At 42.5% G+C, this 22,587-nt stretch overlaps 1 protein-coding gene across 2 annotated transcripts in view; it reads right to left on the bottom strand.

Annotated features, from left to right (window-relative positions):
• Positions 1–22,587, bottom strand: part of PKNOX2 (PBX/knotted 1 homeobox 2) — an 89,079-nt gene that overhangs the window by 17,102 nt on the left and 49,390 nt on the right. For both annotated transcript variants that reach the window (XM_066334809.1, XM_066334810.1), the window contains 3 exons: positions 11,958–12,066; positions 5,762–5,901; positions 948–1,119 (listed from right to left, as the gene is read on the bottom strand). In XM_066334809.1, coding sequence (XP_066190906.1) covers positions 948–1,119; positions 5,762–5,901; positions 11,958–12,041 — 396 coding nt within the window. In that variant the 5' untranslated portion in view covers positions 12,042–12,066. The remainder of the gene's footprint in view (positions 1–947; positions 1,120–5,761; positions 5,902–11,957; positions 12,067–22,587) is intronic.

Raw genomic sequence — 22,587 nt, 5'->3', positions numbered from 1 at the left:
CTCTTGCTGTTTTTTTTTTTTTTTAAAAAAAGTAATCCTTGCACCTAGATGAGTTTTGCTATTTCTTCCCTTTGTGATACATCATCATTCAAAATCACCTCTTTGATATCTGTAATACTTAGAAAAAGGAGCCTGTGAATTGCCTGATTTTGCTTTTTTTCTGGGATGGAAATCCCTCTGCTACAAGTCCCAGGGCACACATAAGCCCTCAGGGAAGGTATTTATTTTGCTCTTTGCATCATGAGAAGTGCACAGAATTGCCTCTTCAGACCTTGAAAATTTGCTTGTGAAGCATCAGGACAGTGCCACGAACTCTTCTACCCACATGTTTGCCATGGAAACCACGTCTGGATGCTTTCCGGACAAAATAATGGGATTTGGGGATATTTCCTGAGGTCGCCATGACAGAAACCCCAAGCAGAGTCTTCTGAGGCACCTTCCAGCAGCAATGGACGCAGTAGGAAATTTGAGTTGATGTGGCAGGGAATCCACCAAAACCAGACCAAGTGTTCCAAACTGTTGATACCCATTACATTAAGGAAAAAGTAATTATTTTGCCCTGCTTCTAGGACATGAGCTGGCCATGACACCTCAAACCAGATGGTGCCACATGAGAATGCTGACACTACTGCACGTTGCACTGAGGAGCAGTAATTCCTACAGATTGCAAGTTTTGGGGCACAAACCAGCCAGCTGTTTTCAGGAACCTCGATGACCCCACGGAGGCTGTGTGGGACAATGAACCAAAAGGGGGAAGAGAGGTTGTTCTTAGAGGGGATCATCTGGAAAATATCTTGGGGAAGGTCTCACAAGGTCTGTGGAAAACATTACCAAGATGACCAACAGTACAGAGCCCAAAGACATGGTGGTAGATCTTCATTTGTTCCTCACCCCCTACCTTTTCAACACCCCCCAAAATTGATCTGCCAAGCCCCAGCTGCCTATACCAGGTTGTCCAGCTCGGGGTCATCACTGAAGAAGGGCTTGTGCTCCTGCTCCTGCTGGTGGACAAAGTTCTCAATGTCGACATCGAAGCTGGCCGAGGTGATGCACTCGGAGCCCTGCGTCGCCTGCTCACACTTCTCAAAGAGCAACGTCAGCAGTGGGAACAGCGGGTGCCTGCAGGGGACAAAGGAGACCACCCATGACACCCACTGCTTTAGGTCCCATGTCCATCTTTACTCCACATCATTTATCCCTCCATCCATCCATCCATCCATCCATCCCTCCATCCATCCATCCATCCATCCATCCATCCATCCATCCATCCATCCCTCCATCCATCCATCCCTCCCTCCATCCCTCCCTCCATCCATCCATCCATCCATCCATCCATCCATCCATCCATCCATCCCTCCATCCATCCATCCATCCATCCATCCCTCCATCCATCCATCCCTCCATCCCTCCCTCCATCCATCCATCCATCCATCCATCCCTCCATCCATCCATCCCTCCATCCATCCATCCCTCCATCCATCCATCCATCCATCCACCATTCCCTCCCAGTCTGTAAGAACCTGGTGATGCAAACCTCACTCCCAAGTCACACACTGGAAGTGCTCACTCTAGGTCTCTTTCATGAACAACAACAACAAAAAAGCTGAAAAAATTGTAAAATTCACTATCTCCTCCATCGGGCAATGACTTGTTCCAATGTCTTTGTGTTTTCCATCATTGCACCAAAGTCAGCGTTTCCTAAAGAGGCAAAAAGGCTTTTTTTGGACATAGCCAAGATGTCCTGGAGCCTTCTGCTGTCCAAGTGGCTTTTCCTTTCAAGGGTGGACATCAGCACCTGCTCATCGATGGCAATATTTTACCTCAAAATGTCTTTGTTGTTTGGAGATGATGGATGGGGACTTCTATCTGCCTGCAGCATCCTATGGACCAACTTCGTTATGGGCTGCTCCTCCACCAAGAGGTCTCTTTGCACCTCTGACATGTTCACAAAGATGGGTCAAATCCCACTTCTTTCTTACCATGAGATGATCTTGAAAACAAAGATTTATAGTTCTTCTAGAAATTCAAATCTCTCCAACGATGATGCTAAGTTGATGAAACACAAAATGCAAATACACAAACAGCACCAAAGCCCGTGGACAATGCCAGGGTGAAAACCACGGCTTAGGGCAAGCCTCCATGAGCCTCCCCAGCTGTGCAAATTCAAATCAAAAATATTTTATGGAGTCTTTCCAGGCAGAAACGCAAAATGCTCCTGCAGGAATGGTCTCCCACAGCACTCCAGTTGTCCAAGCACAATGGGATTGTCTCCACCATTTTATCTCCAAAAGATGGCCCAAAAGATGATTATGAATCACTTCCTCACAGCCTTCTTGAGTCGGAGTCAGGCGAAGGGGTTAAACCCCTTGGCTAAGTCTTCATTTGCAGCCGCTAATACCACAGCATATTATAGTTTAATCTGTCCTGATCCTGGTTTAATGCAAGATTCACCGAGGCTGGAGCAGAGAGTGGAGAGGGGGGGAAATCATTTCATAATTTCAGGAGCCCCGCCGGAGCTTAGCCAAGGGATATGAAAGGCAAATTCCAGGCGGAAGGTTGAATTATTGGGACTTAAGAACCGGTGGCACCGCAGCAGGTGCCTGCTGCCATTTCCAGAGCCACTCCATCAATTAGGAGCAGAGGCACGGAATGACCCCAAGGATGGGGGTCTGGGGAGGGGAGAAGGGGGTCGCAGCCCCTGAGCAATTTTTAGCCCCTTTTCTTTGAGGAGTTGCATTGACCAAGGGAGATTAAGTCCAGCATCACCCTTCATTCCTCAGTATTGATAATGTGGGCAGTGCTGCTCTGGGCCCCCAGGAAGGTTTTGGGGCTGGCAGAGAGTAGGAGGAGGAAGGAACATGGCTGAGGGGAGAATGGTTTGGTTTTCAGCTGAAAATAAAACGGAATTAAAAAATCAAAATCTGAGATATAATAAAAGAAAACACAAAGTGGAATCCAATCAATCCGATCCAGCAATAAATAAAAATTAAATTAAATGAAACAAAATAAATTAAAAAATTGAAATATCATTAGATTACATTAAACAAAAAAAAAAATCTAAATTTTAAAAAGATATATTAAAAAAACCCAAAACAAACCAAAGGGGAAATCAGGGGGCCAAGACCCCCAGGGATGGCTTAAAGGAGGGCACCAAGAGCACTCTCTGAGTGCACTCTCAAGAAGTGCTGGAATTTGGGAGTTTGCCATGAGCTTTATGCTGAATTGTTGTGGAATTTGTAGGTTTTTTCATTTCTGCATGGGAAAAACCCACCCCAAACCACAGTTTTCTCCATGTCCAGCCATTCTGTGGCCACACCACGCAAAGAAAGGACGGCCCACCATGGCAGGTGGAAGTTGTCACATAAAACTTGAGAGCTGGACCCCCTTTTCCTATGAAATTTGCAGTGGGGGGAATAGATGGATATCCAGGATGCACAGAGGAATCAGATGGATTTTCCCCACTGTGGGTGTTACAGAGGTTAAAATCACCCCTACAGCATGAAGAAGAGTTTTGAGGTAGAAAATCTGCTTTTGCTGATTACAGTTTGCAAAAAAAAATAAAACAAACCTGCTTTGTTTACTTGTTGTTTTTTTTGTTTTTTGGGGGATTTTTCTGCCCGGGAATCCTCCAAATGAAAGGGCTGAACCAGCCCTGACATTTTCCTGCAGGAGAGAGGTCGTTTGCAGCCACTAATAAAAAGGATTCGACACGGGCTAATAAAGAGGAATGAATTCCTCTAATGGCCTAATTTCCCACCTTCAGCCGAGCCAGCAGCACAGCAGGCATGTCACAACAGGAATTTTATTTTTTTTCGCCCTTTTTCCCCTAAAAAAACCCCCAAACATCACAAAACAAAACAAAACAAAAAGCCCCAACCCAAAAAAACCCAAAACAAAACAAAAAAAACGATACAAAAAGGCCCCCACAAAACTTAATGCAAAGAAATCCAGCCATTTCCCACTTAGAAAAATCCAATTTGTGGTTCTCGGGTGCTTTAAGCATCATTTCACTTCAGGAGCATCATCTTTTCTGGTCCAAAATCCATTGGGAAGTCCCAGCCCCGCTGTTGCATAAAGTCAAGAAAACACTTTAGCTGGGAGAGAACTGCAGCTGAGAAGTGACACTGCTGGACCAGTCCCCGCCAAGCTGCTCCCGCACCAAGAAGGGTGGGGAAGGATTTCTTCTTTTTCCTCCTTTTTTTTTTTTTTTTTTAATTTTTATTTTTTTAATGGGTGATAAACCTCCTGCTAGGGCATAAAAGCCGGCGGGGCGACTTGTCCATCGGTTTTTATATTTCCCATCACATTTTCCCAGCAATTTCCCTCCAGCTCGATCGACCGACGCTTACAGCCCATGCCTTCTGCCTTGGTGCAATTATTGAAAATTAACAAAAAATCCATTGTTTTGGGTGGAGGGAAATGGACCTAGGAGGGCTAAGGAAAATCCTTGCGTTCGTTTGATAACTAATGACACGTACACCGTCTGTTTTAACCACTGGAGAGGGGGATGTTCCTCAAAAAAAAAAAAGGTTAATTTGATGTAAATATACAATGTGTTATGTAAATAGATAGTAGTATATATTTGTTTTACATTAAAATATATTTGTGAGGTTGTTTTGGCCAAGCATCCAGGTTTGGGCACACATGAAACTGGACAACAGATTTCCCCCCACGTTTCTAGGGGGAATATCTCCCATAAGGTGTTTTTTGCATATTTTTGACCTTCCAATTAAGGCTGTGAAAACTCCAAGGAAGGGGTTGTTTTTTTCCCTTTATCCCACAAATGATGCAGAACTCTTCATGGAAGGGCAAAAAAGAAGGTTGTTTTGTCTTCAAATGGCTTCTTTTGCTTTCAGGAAATGATTTCCATCACTGGGAGACCTGCAGTGAATAATCCTTTGTGTTTTCCTGGGAAAGAGTGAGTTTATTCCACACTTTCATCCACCTTTTCAGACCTTTCAGCTTTGTAACATTTGAATATTTGGAGGAAAAATATTTTAATTCTTTCAAGTCCAAGCTGCAATTTTTTGGTTCACAAGTCCCCACAGCCCTGGTGATTGATAGGTTAATCCTAAACCTTAAACTTTAATCCAAATTATATTAGAATATTGTTACTCTTAAATCATTGCTCTACGTTCTAATATTGTAAATTATCACATATCACTTGTATAATTACATATTACTTATATAATTACAATATTTACATAATTAGAATATTACTTATAGTGGTTATACAATAACATTACTGCATATATTAAAATATAATACATTATTATGCCCAAAATGACAAAAAAGGGACTGGAGGAACCACCCATCCCTTGCCCATCACTGCCTCCATCTTGTAGGGGTGCAGAAAATGCACATTTCAGGTTAATGTGTGACTTCACTCCTTGTTCAGTCCCAAATCACATGGCTTTTACCGCAAAAAAGGATAATTTAGGGGAGAGTTTTTTGACTATTTTGAAGAGGCAGAGACGCTGCAGAACAAAGTCCATGAAGGAGCTCCATCACCACACGTTATAATCAATGGTTATTATTGCTAAAAAGGGAGCTAATTGCTAATCCCCCCCTTCCCGTGTGTTAATTAATGCATTAGAAGAACAGCAGATTAATAATGCATAATAATAACGAATGCATCAACGAACCGACCTGGCAACCGATGCATTAATTAATGCATCGCCAAACTGATGCAATAACCCTGCACTATAATGACGAGACCATTAATTAAAAGGCATTAATGAAGGCAATTATCTTGCCTCACCTGTAGACAGCCCTCTTGTCGGCCTCCAGCTGCGCCTGGGGGTCGCCGCCCGCCGCCGGCACCGGAGCGTTGGCGGCCGCCGCCGGCGTGGTGAGATGCACAGGCTGGGCTTTGGTGGGCTGCTGGGCTGTGGCTGTCATCTGGGGAGGGCAGGGAATGAAGGAGAGAGAGAAAAAAAAAAAATATATATATATAATAAAATTAAAATAGGGTTTGTTGCGCTTTCCCCGCGGGTTTTACAGCGTTCCGCGCGGGGTTTGGGGAGTTGGGGACGCAGCGCTCTGGTGGGGCTCTGTGCAGCTCAAACACACACAGGCATTTTGTCTTTGCCTGGAAACAGGAGGTTTGGGGTTTGACCACGTTTTCCCCCCACTTTTTTTCACTTTTCACCAGGGGAAAACACAGGGAAAAGTCCCACCATCTTTACGGTGTGGGGGAATTGAGGAAGGGATGTTTCACACGAGTCCCAGATTAAATCGGCTGCAACACCATGGTTTGCCAAGAGTTCTTTCAAAGCAGGTATTACTGTCTAGACACAGTCATTTTCAATTTTATCCCAAAATTAGCTGAGCCTTTTCCAGCTCGCCAAGCCCAGCAATGAGTCACCTCAGAGCTGTGAGAACACAGCCAAAAAAAATCACTTTTTTTGGTGCCCCGTGCCCAAATCACCCAACTTTATCCCCAGTGCTGTGATCATGGGAATCTGCTGTGCAATAAATCACCCTGACAACGAACATTGTGCTTATTTTAAAACCAGCAATGGTTTTAGGTAAATAGGAATCTTGAAGGTAGGAGATCTGCTTGTGCCATTGCTCCTGCGAATCCCTGAGCATCCTTCCAGCATCACCCCAAAACTGCCACACTCTGCAACAGGGTAACACCAATTTAGGGGCAGTTTTCACTTTAAACTGTCAAATACTTAAAAAAAATTCTGAATTACTTGCTGTCAGACTTCAGACATGAAGACTATTACATGCTGTCAGACTTCAGTGGTCGTGGTCTTTGTGTTATCGTCACAAGATTCCGTTAAAAAAAATTTCAGGGAGAATTTGAAACAATTGAGGTTCAAATGCATTAGCAGCACCCCAAATCAGCCTAAAATCTCAGTGGAAAATCATTGCAAAGGGGTTGGTTTGCCTGCCTCTCCACTGAAATTCGTGAAAAAATTAGTATTTGCCTATTTTCACCTGTAAATGTTCAGTTGTCCCTTGAGGCATGGAGCAAAAGGAAGCCCTGGTTCTTGCTAAACATTATATATCTAATTTATTTATTTGTCTAATACACTTATTTCTGTATCTATGTATAATCATATATTATCTATGTCTATACAATGTTTCTTCATGTTTTTATATAAGTAAATATATTTATTTGTCTGATACATTTTTGTATTTATTTCTATGTTTATACAGAAATGGGCTCATACGTATTTTTTACTTCTTTGTCTAATGTACCTTTAAATTTATTTGTGACTGTTAATATATAAAAATATTGATATACATAAATTATCTTGTCATTAATTAGGGTAAATTCATATATATGTCTATTTATACATAAAAATGTAAAACTTTATAAACCCAAGCTGGTCCAAAACCATGATACCTTTTCCTTTTACAATGTTTGCCTTTAATATCTCCTGCCTGACCTTTTGCTGTCGCTTTTTTTTTCCACTTTTTTTTTTTTTTCTTTTCAATCTCCTTTATTGTTCATAACTCCAAAGTTGGGTTTCAGCACCTGCAAATTCACTTGGCTCTATTTAATTTCCAACTCTCCCAAGTCTCCCAACAGGTTCAATTTCTGTCCCTCTTCCCTTGTGCTAAAGAAATGAGTGAAATTCGGGCTTCACTTCCCCTCCTGATCCCAGCAGTTGAAATTTCTCTTTTTTTCCCCCCGTTTTCCATTTAAAATCCAAATGGAGCAGATTTTGGGATGCTCCAGCCACATCACTGACTATCTCCTCATCCTCTTTCCCTTTTCCCCCTTTTTTCTCCCCATTATCTCCGTGGAAAATTTCACTTACGCAGGAAAAAAAAATGGCTTTTTCCCCCAACCTTTCCCCTTTTTTATTTCCCCCCATCATCCCACTTATTTACCAGGATTCCAAAGCCCTTTTTGCATCCTGCCAAGTTGACTATTTCCAGCCAAGTCTGCAACTAATTGAGCTATTACCCAAAAAATAAAAAGCCTCCTTTGGGGCTGCTCTGAAGCCATTACCTCACCTTGGACTAAAGAAAAGACCAAAAAAAAAAAAAGTAAAAAATAATTCCAAGTCTATGGAAAAAGAGGTGAGAGGACTCTGGGATGGGGGAATTTGCAGCTCAATAAGGAGGAAGGCAAAAAATGGAGCCAAAAATGGCATTTGGGGGAGCAGATGGGGAGGGAAAAGGCAGCAGGTTCCTGGAAGTGGGAAAATGGGAAATAGGAGGAAGCATTTGGGTGTAAAAGTTATAAGTTTTGATAAAAAAAAAAAAGCAGTTCGGTTTGGGTTTGGGTGTTTTTTTCCTCCCTGGAAAATGACCAAAAATAGTTGCAGGAGGGGGAAAAAAGTTAAACAAAAAAAAAAAAAGGAAAATAAACAGCACAAAAAGTTACGTTTAAAAAGCAGCAATAAAAAAAAAAAGTGAAGAAAAAATTATAATGATGACAATAATTATGTTAACTGTGAAAAATTTGCTAAAATACATTTCAAATATGTTCAAATGTGTTTACAAATGTATGGGAAAAGTAAAGTTTTAAAATGTTACAAATATGTTCTAAGATGTGAAAATCAAAAAATGCTTTATATATATATATTAAAAATTATTTAAAATGTAAAAAAAATGTAAAAATAAGTTTGCAATTATGTAAAAATCTAAAATGCTTTAAAATGTAGAAAATACATTGAAAGATGCTAACAGGTCGAAAAAAAAATTTAATTATGTTTTAAATGTCCTTAAAAGTACCTTTTAAATATAGAACACGCAAAAAATGACAAAGGGCTTTACAGATGTAAAAAATTTTAAAAAATTAAAAATAAAGTAACAATGAATTTTTTAAAAAAGTAAAGAAACAGTAAAAAAAATTAAATCTCTGATTTTTTGCAATGCTGCTGGGTAAAGCAGATATTTCTGAGATGCTGTTGGCTCAGTGCTGCTTGAGCTGTATATGATATTTCTGGGTTTGGGAACTGCAAATTTCTGGGGTTCAGGGACAATATTTTTGGCTTTTGGAATTATAAATTCCTAGGGTTCAGGGATGATATTTCTGGGGTTTTTTTCCCTCTTTTGGAAGGAAATCCTCTGCTGGTGTTGGTGGCTGCTCCTGGGCTTTGGGTGGGTTTAAATACCACAATCCCCCAGTTTTAGATTTTATTCAAAGACTGTGGCTAAGGACCAGAGTCAAGTCCAGAGAACAAATCCCCTGAATCATCTTTTACCCTGTTCTTTAGTGAGATGCTGAAAACAGCAGTTCTGAGCCCAAAAACCTGCTGAGGACACAAGAATTGGCAGGTTTTGTGGTTCCTACTAAAAAATCCCGATCACTACCCAAATTTTAACATGTGACTTTTTGAAAAATATTTTTGCAATTAAAAAGATAGAATTATAGTCATAATTTTAAAATTTTTGTTCCTGTTGTAACCACATAAAAAGCACATTTTAGGACGAGGACAGAGGAGGAAAGATACTTTTGTAATTTTCTGTGTCAAAAATAATGAAAAATCAACTTCTCCATCCAATTTTGAATTTTTTTGCAAAATATATTTATAGAATAAGTTTTTCATTTATTTATTTGTCACTTTTGTCCCTATTGTAACCACTTGGAGGGGAGAAGGAAGATGCTTTTTATCACTTTCTGCGCTGAAATGTATTAAAAATGAACCCAATTTTTAATAACACTTTCTCTTAAATATATATTTTTTAATTAATTAATTAATTAATTCCCCTTCCTTCCTTTTTTGCTCCTCCTATGACCACCTAAGAGGCATTTTTTGGTAGGGCAAAGCTGCTTTCAGCACTTTTGATGCTAAAAATACCTATTTTTAAAACAACCCCTTTTTGCATGAAGACTTCCACAGCTTTTTGTTTCCATTACTCATAGAAAACTGATTTTAATGCACTTTAATTTTCAACAGGTAAAAAACTCAAGGAGTGTGACTGTGTTTGGTGTAAAAGATGCTCCATGTTCCACTCCTGTGACAGATTCCAGTGATTAATGAAGCATCTTTTCCTTCCAAAAGGCAGCTTTTCCCATCATTTCTGCTTCTTTTTTGCCTGTTTCTGACAGTGAGGGTCACAGCTTGCACAGCCTCTGCTGTAAAACCTGAATGCAAAGCTCCCCAAATCCTTTTTTTTAGCCCTCTTCTCCCCAAAGTGGTTCCCTTGATGAGGAGGAGCTTATTGCAACTCTGATAATCAATAATTTTTCCATTTCTCACCACTCCTCCCCATTTCTTCCCCACTTTCGAGGAGAACAAATTTGTGTCATTTGCTTTTCCAATCCCTAGAAATCCCAAATTTTTCAGGTGAAAAGTTCACAGCAGCCGCAGATGAGTCAAAAAGAAAAAAAAAAATCAATTCTTGGCTGCAGCTTTTCCTCCAAACCCACTAAACAAGAGAGCAACCCCCTTGATAAGGTAAAAAAGGAAGGATTTGGTCAGCACTGCTCCTGAGGGTCCCCAAAATTCAATGTATTAAAACAAGGGGCAGATAAGGGGCAAGGGATGGGGAAGGGAGAGGGGGACTGTCTCCAAAGGATGCTACAGGAAAATGTTGGCTATTTGAAAAGTCCCTTTAAATTGCCCATTAGGACTCACACGGTGCCGTGGCTCCCCGCTGTGTAAGCGAGAAAAGGGGGAAAAAAATAAAAAAAAAAATTCGGCACACACAAGAAAAAAAATAAAAAAAAAAAGCCCTGCTCAAGGCAGAGCAGTGAAGCGAGTAAATGATGACACAGAAGTTGGAGGAGCCATAAAACCCCACCGAGGTGTCGTTTGTGAGAAGTGACCTTTTCCCACCAAAGGAAATGAGGAGAAAGGAGACACGGGTGGCTCCAAGGAGGGGTGTAAAAGTCAATTTATTTATTTTAGCTTGCAGAGAGAACTGGCTTTTAGAGGTTCGGGTTTTTTGGGGTTTTGTTTGGGGGGGGGGGGTTGTTGGGGTTTTTTGGGGGGTTGGAGTTTTTGGGGGTTTTTTTTGTTTAGTTTGAGGTGGGTTTTGGGTTGTTTTTTGGGGGGAGGGGGGACTTTCCTGCTTATGCAGCAAATGCGGGAAGACTTGAAATCTTCCATATGAGCAACAACAAAAAAAGCTGCTTTGAACATGGAGCTGGCTCAGTGCACAATACAGCTCATCCCTGTTCAGTCATTGTAGCTGGAAAAGCGAAAATGTGATATAAATTTACCCCTAAAATATCTCAGAATGGGCTTTAAGGTGCAGGACCATCTCCAAAATCCATCCTCAACTCCCAAGTCCAGCCCACTGGGGTGCTCCAGAAGAGTTTCTCTTAGACAAACTCCTCTTCTTATAACAACTTGACTCCGTAACGGTGCTTGGAAAAGTTATTTGACCCCTTAGAGCACCATTGAAGATGAAATCTTTTTTCTCCCCTGCCACAGGTTATTGAAAAATGCCATTGAAATAAATCAAAGACCATTCCTATGGCTAAACCCATCCTGGTTTAGTCAAATGTTTCACCTTTCCAGCTAATTAACCTGCTGGGTACCATCATGCCACCGTGTCAGCATTCCAAGAAGACCCAAAAGATCCCAAAATCACAGAATCCCAGAATCACCAGGTTGGAAAAGACCTTTAAGATCATCAAGTCCAACTCATGTTTTAACACCTGAACTAAACCCTGGCACTGAGTGCCACATCCAGTCAGTCCTTTAACACATCCAGGGCTGGTGACTCCACCACCTCCTCAGGCAGATCATTCCAGCACTTTAACATTCTTCCAGTAAAAAACCTTTTCCCTAACACCCAACCTAAATTCCTCTTGGCACAGCTTAAGACATAAGTGAAAAAAACCCCGTAGTTTTACCCAAAATCTTTCAACCTTGGAGACTGACAGAAGGAGTTTAAATTCTGCTAGTCTCTGAGATGAACGCTCTGGGGTGAAATACTTTAATTATTTCATTAAGATAATTCAATGGCCATTATTTAGGAAATCAAGGTAAGTAATGCAAGAGTTTGGGCTCCTGAAGTGTGTGGAGGACACTGACCTGTGGGGTGTCTTGATAGGGAGGAGGAGGCACAGTCTGGGTGGCCATCATGGTCAGAGCTGGTGCCGGGGAGACATGGTGCATCCTGCTTGGGAGTCACATCGAGAACCTGTGGGCAGGAGAACACAGCTGCTGGATTGCCAGGGATCTGTCCCCTCAGCACAAAAAAAATCCCCACAGAAAGGGAAGGAAAAATGAAAGGCAGAAAGGAGAGGTGGCATTCCTCACACAAGCACTGCACTCTGCCACACAGCCCCTGGAAGAAAGTCAAGATGGTTTGATGACACTCATTGTGAGCTGATGATTCTTTGTGATTTTGGATAAGGAATGCACTGGGGGGGGAAGAGAAGCAGGTCACTGGCAGGGAGATCTTCACTGGAGAGCTCTTGGAGATGACAGTGCCATCAGTGAAGCTCATGATATTTTCCCCCCTGTGAGCCCTGGCACACCCCCAGGGCGTTTTCTTTCCACCCCTCATCCCTAACCACAGTGCTTAAATGGGGGTTTCCATTCCTTTTCCAACTATTCCTCTTGTCTGGAAGCAGAAAGACAAACCATAAATGCAAAACTTGCCATTTTTTAAATTATACACTAAACCCTCCCAAAATGCTGAGTCTCTTTGCCTCTGGCCACCATGGAGACATATCCTCATGCTCAGTTCAGAAAGGACATTGAGAATCCAATGTGGGAATTCACCAATATATTTAATATATTTATTTATTAACTTATTTAACATATTCCTGTGTTGTGCTGTCCAACCCAGCTGTCTCCTATGCTGAGGTGACTGACCCCATGGTGATTGAATGCACAGAAACTATTTGAACCAGGGAGCAAACCCGGATTTTGCACACCCCATAAACTGAGGAGAAGGTCCTCACACCACCTCCAACCCCTCTGGAAGTTGCTGCTTTGTCCAAAATGCAGTTATCTGAGAGGAAAACAGACAAATTTTTTTATTCAGGTCCAAAGGAGATCGAGAAAAAAAGAGGGGCACCAGAAAGGGAAAAATTTGTAGAGGAAGTCCCTGACTGCTGGGAAAAGTCCCTGACAAATGGACCTGGTGGTAGATGTGGCCCAAAAGCAATTCCTGGCCCTGAAAGTACCTCCTCTGCCACTATTTCACTGCAGCTGTGTTAGTGCTTTAGCAAGAAAGGCAAATAATCTTGCCTAAATTCTTAAAAAAACTCTGTCCTGTCCTCTCTGTGGCTTGGAGCTCTGTTTTGGGCCAACTCACAAAGTCCCCCAGCAAATCTTCCTGGGTCCTCCAAAGGATGCAATGCCTCCTTTCTGTAAGAGATGACATCTCCCCACTGTGCTGCACTGGTTTTCCCATTGGCTTCCCACCTGGAGAAGAGCCCTGGCACCAGCCCATGGGGAAATGCAGAAAGTTGTGTGAAATCCCCTGATACTGTGAGGGATCATAACCAAAAACCAGTGTCAGCACAGCTTTCACCACGAGATGGTGACAGGCAGGAAGGTGCAAGGAAGAGGAATAGAGGCACTGATGAGCTCAGCCAAAAATGAGGCACATTTGGGGATCTTTGTGAAAAATTTAGTCCCCCCTACGAGTTCCATGGTTGTTTGGGGGAAGAGGTGCAATATTCTGATCTTCTCGAGGCTTCAGGCTTTGCCAGGCACCGAGTTCACAAACGCACCACATCCAAATGGAAAGCCAAGTGCTGTGTGCATGGGATGAGCATCAACAACCCTTTTTTATTTTGCATGAATAAATGAGGTTATTCTCTCTTATACTTTGCACAAATATGGATAACCCATGGACTGAATACTAAGAAATCCCACCCGAAATCCTGTGCATTGTGAAGGTAGATCAGGGTTCTTGCATGACACAGACCTCTAGCAGGGAGGATATTGCATTTATGGGATTAAAATGGTGCTTTTCATCTTTTTCCTCCCAACAGCAAAATAGCAGGAGGCAAAATTATCTGCTCCTGAGTGAACTCACAGCTTAAAATCTTTGATGTCCAATGTCAAAACTCAGCTCGCAGCTGCAGGCACACAAATATCCGTGTCCTCGGGGGGTAACACCAAGGGAAAAACCTCCCCATCAAAAAACAGTTTCAGCTGGGGAAAAGCAGAATTTAGCACTGTGACAGTCTGGACATCTGGGTGGGAAGCTAAAATAAAAAGCCATTGCTATTTTGGGAAAAATACCCTGCCTGGCATCTATTGTTCCTGCCAAGAGCGATCCTACAACCAGCACGTGGTGATTTACTGTGGGGTGTGAGCTTTTTGGGCGAGTCTATTCCCAGAAGGTGGCAGCCCAGAGCCCAAGTTAATTGCTGAATAATATCAAAGCTGCTCAAATCAAGGCGTTCATTGAGGTTTGTGGGTGCTGATTTGTTTGGAGAATAGGGCTGATAGCTAAATGTGGGGGGGAAAAAAAATAAAGGATAAAAGTGGGAGATAGCTGTTGCCAATAGCAGTGTATTTATCTTGGGGGATACAAATGCACTCAGGAACTGTAAATGTCCAGGAAAGTCTCTGGTGCCCACAGGAAAAGCTGGACAGGTGTTTCACGTGGAGCCCCCAGCCATGAATCTCAGGATAACAGTGCAGAGCTGTCAGCCCCATGGATTTATCAGCCGCCACACAGGGGACGGTTGAAAGCTGCCATTACCTGCATTAACCCTTTCTTATTTTTTGTTCTATACATTAATCCCCTCTCTTTTCTTTTCCTTCTTTCTTTCTTTCTTTCTTTCTTTCGTTCTTTCTTTCATTCTTTCTTCCTTTCTTTCTTCCTTTCTTTCTTTCTTTCTTTCTTTCTTTCTTTCTTTCTTTCTTTCTTTCTTTCTTTCTTTCTTTCTTTCCCTTTCTTTCTTTCTCTTTCTTTCGTTTTCTTTCTTTCTTTTCTTTCTTTCTTTCTTTCTTTCTTTCTTTCTTTTCTTTCTTTCTTTCTTTCCCCCACTTCTTAAATTAATTTCTCTGCACGAGCTCTTGGTTATGGGCATGATATAGGAAGAAGAGCATCACCAAACCCCTGCCAACTCACTCCAGCCCACCTCAAGGAAATGTTCAGATCCTGGGTGAAGAGTGAATTCTGGGGATCTGGAGAACAAGGAGGGCAGGAATTGCAGCCAACTCCTGGGAGATTTGCACAGAAGAAAGAAATGGTGAGCAATAAAAACCCATAAAGGCTCTTTCATTTCCGGAAGCAGCAGTACTTCACATTTTGGCAGTGACTTGAGATCAAAGTATCCTAAATTTCCTTATGAAATAAAATTATTTCAGCTATCACTGAAATGTTGCCATTAGGTTGGAAATGTATTTCCCGAAGAGCTTGTGCCTAATCTAAAAGACTCTCAGATTTATAGGCTGGGATTTTTTGCCAGCAATATATTACATCCTTTTTCAAGTAAAAATAATTAAGGACTAAGTTGAAAAGTTGGGGTTTTTTTTTTTTGGTATGATGCCTTAAAACACTTTAAAAAACCAAAGTATTTTCAGCCACCCACCACCCTCCAGGTGAATATGACCTCCTTGATTATTAGAACAGCCATAAGCCCATATCAGAATGGTTAGGGCTGGTCAGAACTAGGGCTGAATGAAAAAAAAAAATCCCTTTTATGGACTCTCCATCACTGTTTTCAAACCAAAATGTTCATATTCAATCTGTAAAGCACAACTCTTGTTTCTGAACCAATGGAAAAATGAGGATCACTTTCTCCAGCTCATTGAGAAGCTCCTGCCCCACAGCAACACGTGCAATTGATAATGGAGGATTCAACACGAAAAATCAGAAAATCAACTTTTCAGGCTTTTCTTCCTCTCCACCTGAAGCATCCAAATTATTAGAGATACTTGAGTTTGGGTTTGGTTTTTTTTTTCCCCAGCCATGTAGGATATTTTTCTGTATTAAAGGAAGATTGCCTTTTCTAAGAGGGTTTTTTTTGAAGAAGCAATGCTGTGAGATTCTCAACAACGCCGTGTCAGTCACGCTCTCTCCACAGCACACTCCAGTTTTTTATGTCACCATCTTCACAGAGGGCTTGTGCAGGCTGAAGTTTATGATATATGCATTCAGCTAAGTTAAAATGAAGAAATACAGCAGAGGAGGGATGGAGAGGGTCCTCCAGAGGACAATACATCTCACTCAGAACCACAAGGACAAGCTCACCCTCGGCGGGTGACGCCAACTCTTGATTGGCCATAAAGAGAATTAAAAGTGACCCTCTCCTCTTGAATGTCTCATTTCTATCAACAAATCTTCACCTTTTTTGCCTGTTTTTACCAAAACTCACTCATTACCCTGAAAGATGAATACCAGGGTTTCGTGCCATTACAAGAAGTCCTTTGTGCCAACCTGGGCATGTTAAAAACAAACCAAGTGTTATTAAATGGTAAAAAAACAGAAAACAATCCAATTTTTCAAGACATTACCCCTTCTTGGCCATTCCTCCATGTTCAAGGTTGCTTTCAAACATGCTCATGTAACACCTCATGTGGGGAGATCAGGAGCAGTTGTGCAAAGATACCACTGTGCCATCAAATAGTTTTAATATTTTTAAGAATGTATCATAGCCAAATTTCCTCAACCCAGTCCCAGGAGGTTTTCTTGCACTGGGAGCATCTTTTGCTCTTGGCCAAGATGCTGGTTTTACTAAATGCTGACCTCCATACCCTTCCAGCATCCTGTTATTAGTTATTGCCTGGTAAAAATTGGAGAAATTGAGTCTGTGTTTCTGCTACAAGTATAGGTTAAAGCAGATAGTGATTTGATACTTCTGTAGAACCAAGTCTAGACCACAGCAAATCCCTTTTCTATTTTTCTCCTAAAAAAGCAGTTGGTCAAGACATAGGCACTGGGATAAAAGGGAGAAGGAAACATTGTGTTGGACAATGCCAAAAAAACTTCCCAAACACTGGTTTGGAATGTCAGTGGATGGGCCCCTGAGCACCAGGAAAAGGAGCTTTTATTTATTTATTGTTTTCACCCAGGTATTCAATATTGTAAATTTTGTTTAATATTTACATGTATTTATTTGTTATTTGTATTTAGTTAATGACTATTTCCCAATCCTCCCCCCAACTTCAGCTCCATAGAAAGGATGGAGCTGCTTCAGTGGGTTTCTGATGAGAACAACAATTACTGCTAAATATTTCTCTCCTCTCCAAAGATACCCATCTCTGAAAGGCTCCAGGGATATCTCTGCAACATAAACATGAGAATAAAACCTGCAAGAGCCAGTCAGAGCTTTAGTAGACCAGGTTAATGTACCTTGAACAGCAGCATTAAACAACTCTGCTCATTTTTTTAAGTGGAGAGCTGAGATACCTACATACATTTTAAAGTGTTATTTTTATAGGGGAAGGCCATTAAAGCACCTTCCAAAACAAACTGACACAGGGAAACATCAAAGAAGCTTCTTCAAAGTAACCTGAGAATACTTGAATTTTGTGCAAGCCAGCCCTCTGCCCAAGAAAAGTTCCCAAAAGAGCAAGTTGTGATTTTTTTTTTCAGCAAATCAAAAAGCTTTGAAGTGAAGTGTAGCTCAGGAACCCCAAAAATGCAGAAACTTCCTCTTGCTGGGCATGAAATGTCAAAAAAAAAAAAAAAATTCTAGTTGCCTTGTAAAAAATAGGGAGCAGATGAATGTTTTAACAGTTCTTCTCTGAGAGCAACTACCTCTGAACAATTTACATCCAAAGTCTAAAGTGTCTCCCTATGCTTTCAAACCTTGGTTTGTGCTCTTCATTCTCCATCACAACCTGCTAATTCCATGAGTCAGGAATCACTGAGCACCCACATTCACATCCTGCAAACCCACACTGGCAATGAGAAGGTCACAGAGTCACAGAATAATCTGAGCTGGAAAGGATCCACAGGGATCACTGAGTCCAACCCCAGGCCCTGCACAGCACCATCCTCAAGAGTCACACCACATGCCTGAGAACATCATCCAAATGCTTCCCGAGCTCTGCCAACCTTGGGGCCATGCCCACTGCCCTGGGGAGCCTGTTCCTGTGCCCAAGCACCCTCTGGGTGAAGAACCTTTCTCTAAATACCCAACCTAAGCCTCCCCTGGCACAACTTCAGGCCATTCCTTTGGGTCCTGCCACTGGGCACCACAGAGCAGCAATCAGTGTTTGCCCTTCCTCTTCCCCTCACAAGGAAGTTGTAAATTGAAATGAGCTGAGACTCTTCAATCTCCTCCAAGACCAAGTGGCCTCAGCTGCTCCTCCCTGAGCTTCCCCTCTTCAAGACCCTTCAGCATCTTTGTTGCCCTCCTTAGGATGCTCTCTAATGTTCTCCTACTTTGGTGCCCAAAACTGCCCACAGGGCTCCAGGTGAGGCCACCCCAGAGCAGAGCAGGGAAGGACAATCCCTTCCCTCACCCAGCTGCTGGTGCTGGGCCTGAAGCCCCCCAGGACAAGGATGTCCCTCCTGGCTGCCAGGGCACTGCTGCCTCGAATCCAGCCTTCCATTGACCAGCACCCTCAGGTCCCTTTCTGCTTTCCAGCATCTCATTCCTTTGTCTGTCTGTACCTCCAGGGCTGCCCCATCCCAGGGGCAGAATCCAACACTTTCCCTTGTTGAACCCCATGGTAATGTTCCAGTCCTCTAATTTGCCAGGGTTTCTCTGCAGGGCCTCCCTGCCTTCGAGAGAGTCAACAGATCATCTCAGTTTTGTATCATCTGCAAACTTGCCTAATATCCCTTCCAGTCCTGTGTCTAAGTCATTTATGAAGATGCTGAAGCGCACAGGGTGGAGGATGGAGCCCTGCAGTGATGCCTTGGGAAGGCTGAGCTGGAACAGAGATTGGGCAGAGACAGAGAATAAAGCAGATATCTATTAAAAGGCCTTTAGGATACTCCTTGGGAAGGACAAGAGCCCGGCCAGAGCTACACCCAAGGTGGACCCAAAATGGGCACAAAATGGACAAACAGCCACAAGGTCTCACACTTTTATAAGTTTTGGTCCATTTGCATATTGGGGTTTAATTGTCCAATTACAGCTTCAGGTTGTGAAGTCTCATCCTTCTTGTTTTCTCTCTTCAGCCCACCCTTGTTTGTGCTTTTGGGCTGAAAGTTGTCCTTGGTCACCAACAAGGAAAGGGATTTGTTTTGTGTCTCTGCTCTGTGCAGAGCTGAGTGACACTGACTGTGAGCTCAGAGCTGCACCGCTGGGCAGCACAGAGTCTGGAAAACATGAAAGCTCAAACTTAAGGCACCAGCAGAACCCCACTAGTGACAGGCTGCAAGTCTGATGTCACCCATTGAGCACAACCCTTTGTGTCCCACCCGTGAGCCAGCAGCTCCAACACGGTTATCCAGCTGTGCACATTTTGTGCAGAGGATTCTATGGCAGATGGTATTGAAGGCTCCATCCCCAAGGTCTCTGCCAGATTCAAGAGAGCTTCTTGGAGGACAAAAAAGGCAAAAAAAAATGGAGTTTTAGAGATATGAGCTGGAAGAAGAGGTTTAAGTGTGAGTCTGAGGTCATGGGAAAATGTAATATTTGTGAATTCTACAAAACTTCTGTCCCAAAACCAAAGGTGGCATCAGCACTGTTGCTTGAGGATGGGTAGCTGAGAAAAAAAACCCACTCAAAAACTCTCTTGCTCTGCAAAAATTAAACCATCATTCAGGTTTTTTCCATTCCAAACTGACACCTGCATTCCTTCACCAATGCCCAGGTTCCAAGCAGGACAGAGTGAATTTTTACAACAGCTGGGAGGGGGGCTTGACCAGACCCTATTATTTGATACTTGATATATTACTTGATACCATATTATATCATTGTCATAACTGGGGAAAGGGACTTTGTCTCTGCTGAGAAGAAGGGAATTCATCCTCACGAAGCAGACAGAGCAGTGGGGGAACACTGACCAGAGGCAGCTGCTTGGGTGGCAAGACTGTGGTCAGGTAAAGCTCCTTTTGTACACTTTCATTATTTGTACTGCTGCTGTTACAAGTTCATTTTCTTATCTCATTGCTGTTTCCAGTAAATTGTTCTTGTCCCAACCCATGCTCTTTGCCTTTTGTGTCTCAAATTTTTCTCTCCAGTGGGGCAGGAGAGGGGAAGCAAGTGAGCTCTGTGAAGTTTGGGAGACTCAGGAAGGGGGCACTGAATTGGGGAATATTGTTATTAAATAACAACAACCAATTTCTCTGCCACTGCAAATATCACAAAGTGCAAAACAGACCAAGACTCACCTGCAACCTCAACACTGCCAACAATTCTGGCACAGATCCCACCACAAGCCAAGGATTTTTTGTAAACGTTGCTGCAGTCCATAAACACCCCACAATCAATACTGCAATTTTCCATATTTTTAGATATGGCTTCAATTTAATGCCTTCCTGGGGTGCTTGTTTTGCAATTCAGATCTCACAGGTTTTATGCAAATCTCCCAGAACCTCCATGAGTAGCACCAGGCAAACACAGGCAGACCTGCTCTTTGGTGGATTTGCTCAAACCAGCAGAGTGAACCCAACTGCAGAAATACAGGTGAGGTGTAAGTGGGAGCATGGAAAGACTTCCCACTCCTCTAATTGGGAAAGTCAGGAAAAGAGCAAATACCACAGTACACCAAATAAAAGCCTCCCTTAAATCTGCCTCATTTCTTGCTATATCCTGCTATCAAGCTTGGCAATTTTCCCCTTGGGAAGGGGACAAACTCCCTCTGGAGCCCCATAAGGCAGATAAATCAGAGTTCTTGACTTGCTGAGTTTTCACTTCACATCCATCTCTTGCTGCTCTCTGGCTCCTCCCAGTCTTACCTTCCCCCCAAATTTCCAATGTAAAATGTAAAATTCCCTAAGAAAAATTATTTTGCTAACCAGAAAACAAAAATAAGGATTTCCTTGAGGCATGTCAGCCTTTCTGGCATTTACAGAGAGCTGTCTCTATCCAAACCCTGAGCCAAGACACTACACACTGAGATGGGAGCACCTTGATTAATCACCACAATTGGAACATCTTTCATTTGCCCATTTGAAAGCAATTTTTGGGCCATATTTCCAGCCTCAATGATAAAAGAGTAGTTTGAGATAGGACATGGTGATTTATAGGGAGTTACAATGGGTTTCAAACTCCTTTAGTGATGCTTAATAAGACTGTCTTCTCCATTTACTCCAAATGGGAGTTAATCTCAGACTGGTCTGAACTCAACATGATGAGGAAATTTGGCTCAAAAAAGGACTGGAAAATGTTCACAACTGAATTTTTTTCACAACTTTTTTGGTACTATGACAAAAGGTATGGCCTGGCCTTGGAGGTGCATCTTGTGGTCTTAGGGGCTTCAGGAGGAAGAAAACTGAAATAGTTTTGTGCCTGGAAACTGGGGGACACCAACACAGAGTGGAGAAAGCCAAGGGAAACCAAGTTGTTTCTCAGAAGCTGTCAGGTAATTTCTATCATTAACCACTTAGAGCAATGCCAGCCCAGTGTTCCAGAAGGTAATTAAGTGGACACCCACCACCATCACATCCTTCTGTGCCTTTAAAGGAAGGAGTCTGGACCTTGTTGGCACAATTTGTTGAGCAGTTTGGGTTTGGTCTCTTTGCTGGAGATACTTCCAGGCCAGGTTGCACTTGGTGTCCTCCACAGACACAGCTCCTCCAAAGAGAACAACCCAAGGCACACAGAATACATGTCAGTGTACTATGGCAAGCCTTTGGATGCCTTAACATTTTAGCCTTTATATTTTCTAAATCCTGTGCTGCATTAGTGCACAACTTTAAGCTCCATATAAAGTGTTATATACTATTTTCACTCTTTGGTCACACAAAACAATCCCTCTGGGCCTGGAAACCACAAACACCCAACAGCCTCAGGCCACAAAAGGTATAAACAAAAATGAACTGGGGAGGAGCAAACTGGGGGTAAATGACTTTGTTACCTGAAGCTGTAATTGGAGGATTAACTCCAAATAGAACAAATGTATAATTGTGTGAAAATCTCGTGCCCATTGTCCATCCTGGGTGCAGCCTCTGGGAGGCTCTGAGTGCCCAAGGTGGAGCTGCTCAAGGCCTTTAATAAACTTCATTCTCTCACTTTGCCTGCCCTCTGCTCCAGGTGACCACTCCAAAGCACCACTTTGATGCACGTACTGGGCAGCTCACTTTGAAATACAGATTGGAAAGAGGGCATCAAGCAAGGAGGTTCCCCCCAAAAAGTCATTGTGGTGTCCCCAATCTCCCCCACACTCACCAGAAAAGTAATTTTAACATGAATCCCACCTGTACCTTTTTCAGAAAGGGGTAAAATCAGGCTAAGGAGATATTCTTCATCACTTCCTTCATGGTGTGTTTTTTGTTTTGGCTGAAGCGGGGTCACCAGCAAGAATCAGGGCTTAAAGGGCAGCCTGGGGGCAATAATCCTCCCCCTGTTGGCTGCTTCTTACCAAAAGGGACTTTCAGAGGGGGCAAGACTCAAAAGAAAAGAATCAAAGAAAAGATGCTCTGCTGGGCCATGAACCAAATGAAGGGTTTGGGGTTTTCCCTGAAGCCCCCACCTAAATATAACCAGTTTAAGAAGAAACCAGGCACTTTTGCAGAGTATTTATGCAAATTGAAGGTGCCACTCCCCGTTTTCAATGACCAAACATTTCTCTTTGCTCCTACGGGAGGGAAGTTGTAGCCAACAGGTTTTTTATTTTCTGTGTC

The sequence above is a fragment of the Sylvia atricapilla genome, chromosome 23, assembly GCF_009819655.1.
Source record: "Sylvia atricapilla isolate bSylAtr1 chromosome 23, bSylAtr1.pri, whole genome shotgun sequence".
Lineage (NCBI taxonomy): Eukaryota > Metazoa > Chordata > Aves > Passeriformes > Sylviidae > Sylvia > Sylvia atricapilla.
Note: the sequence above shows the minus strand (reverse complement) of the source record. Positions and strands in the feature narration are given on the sequence as shown.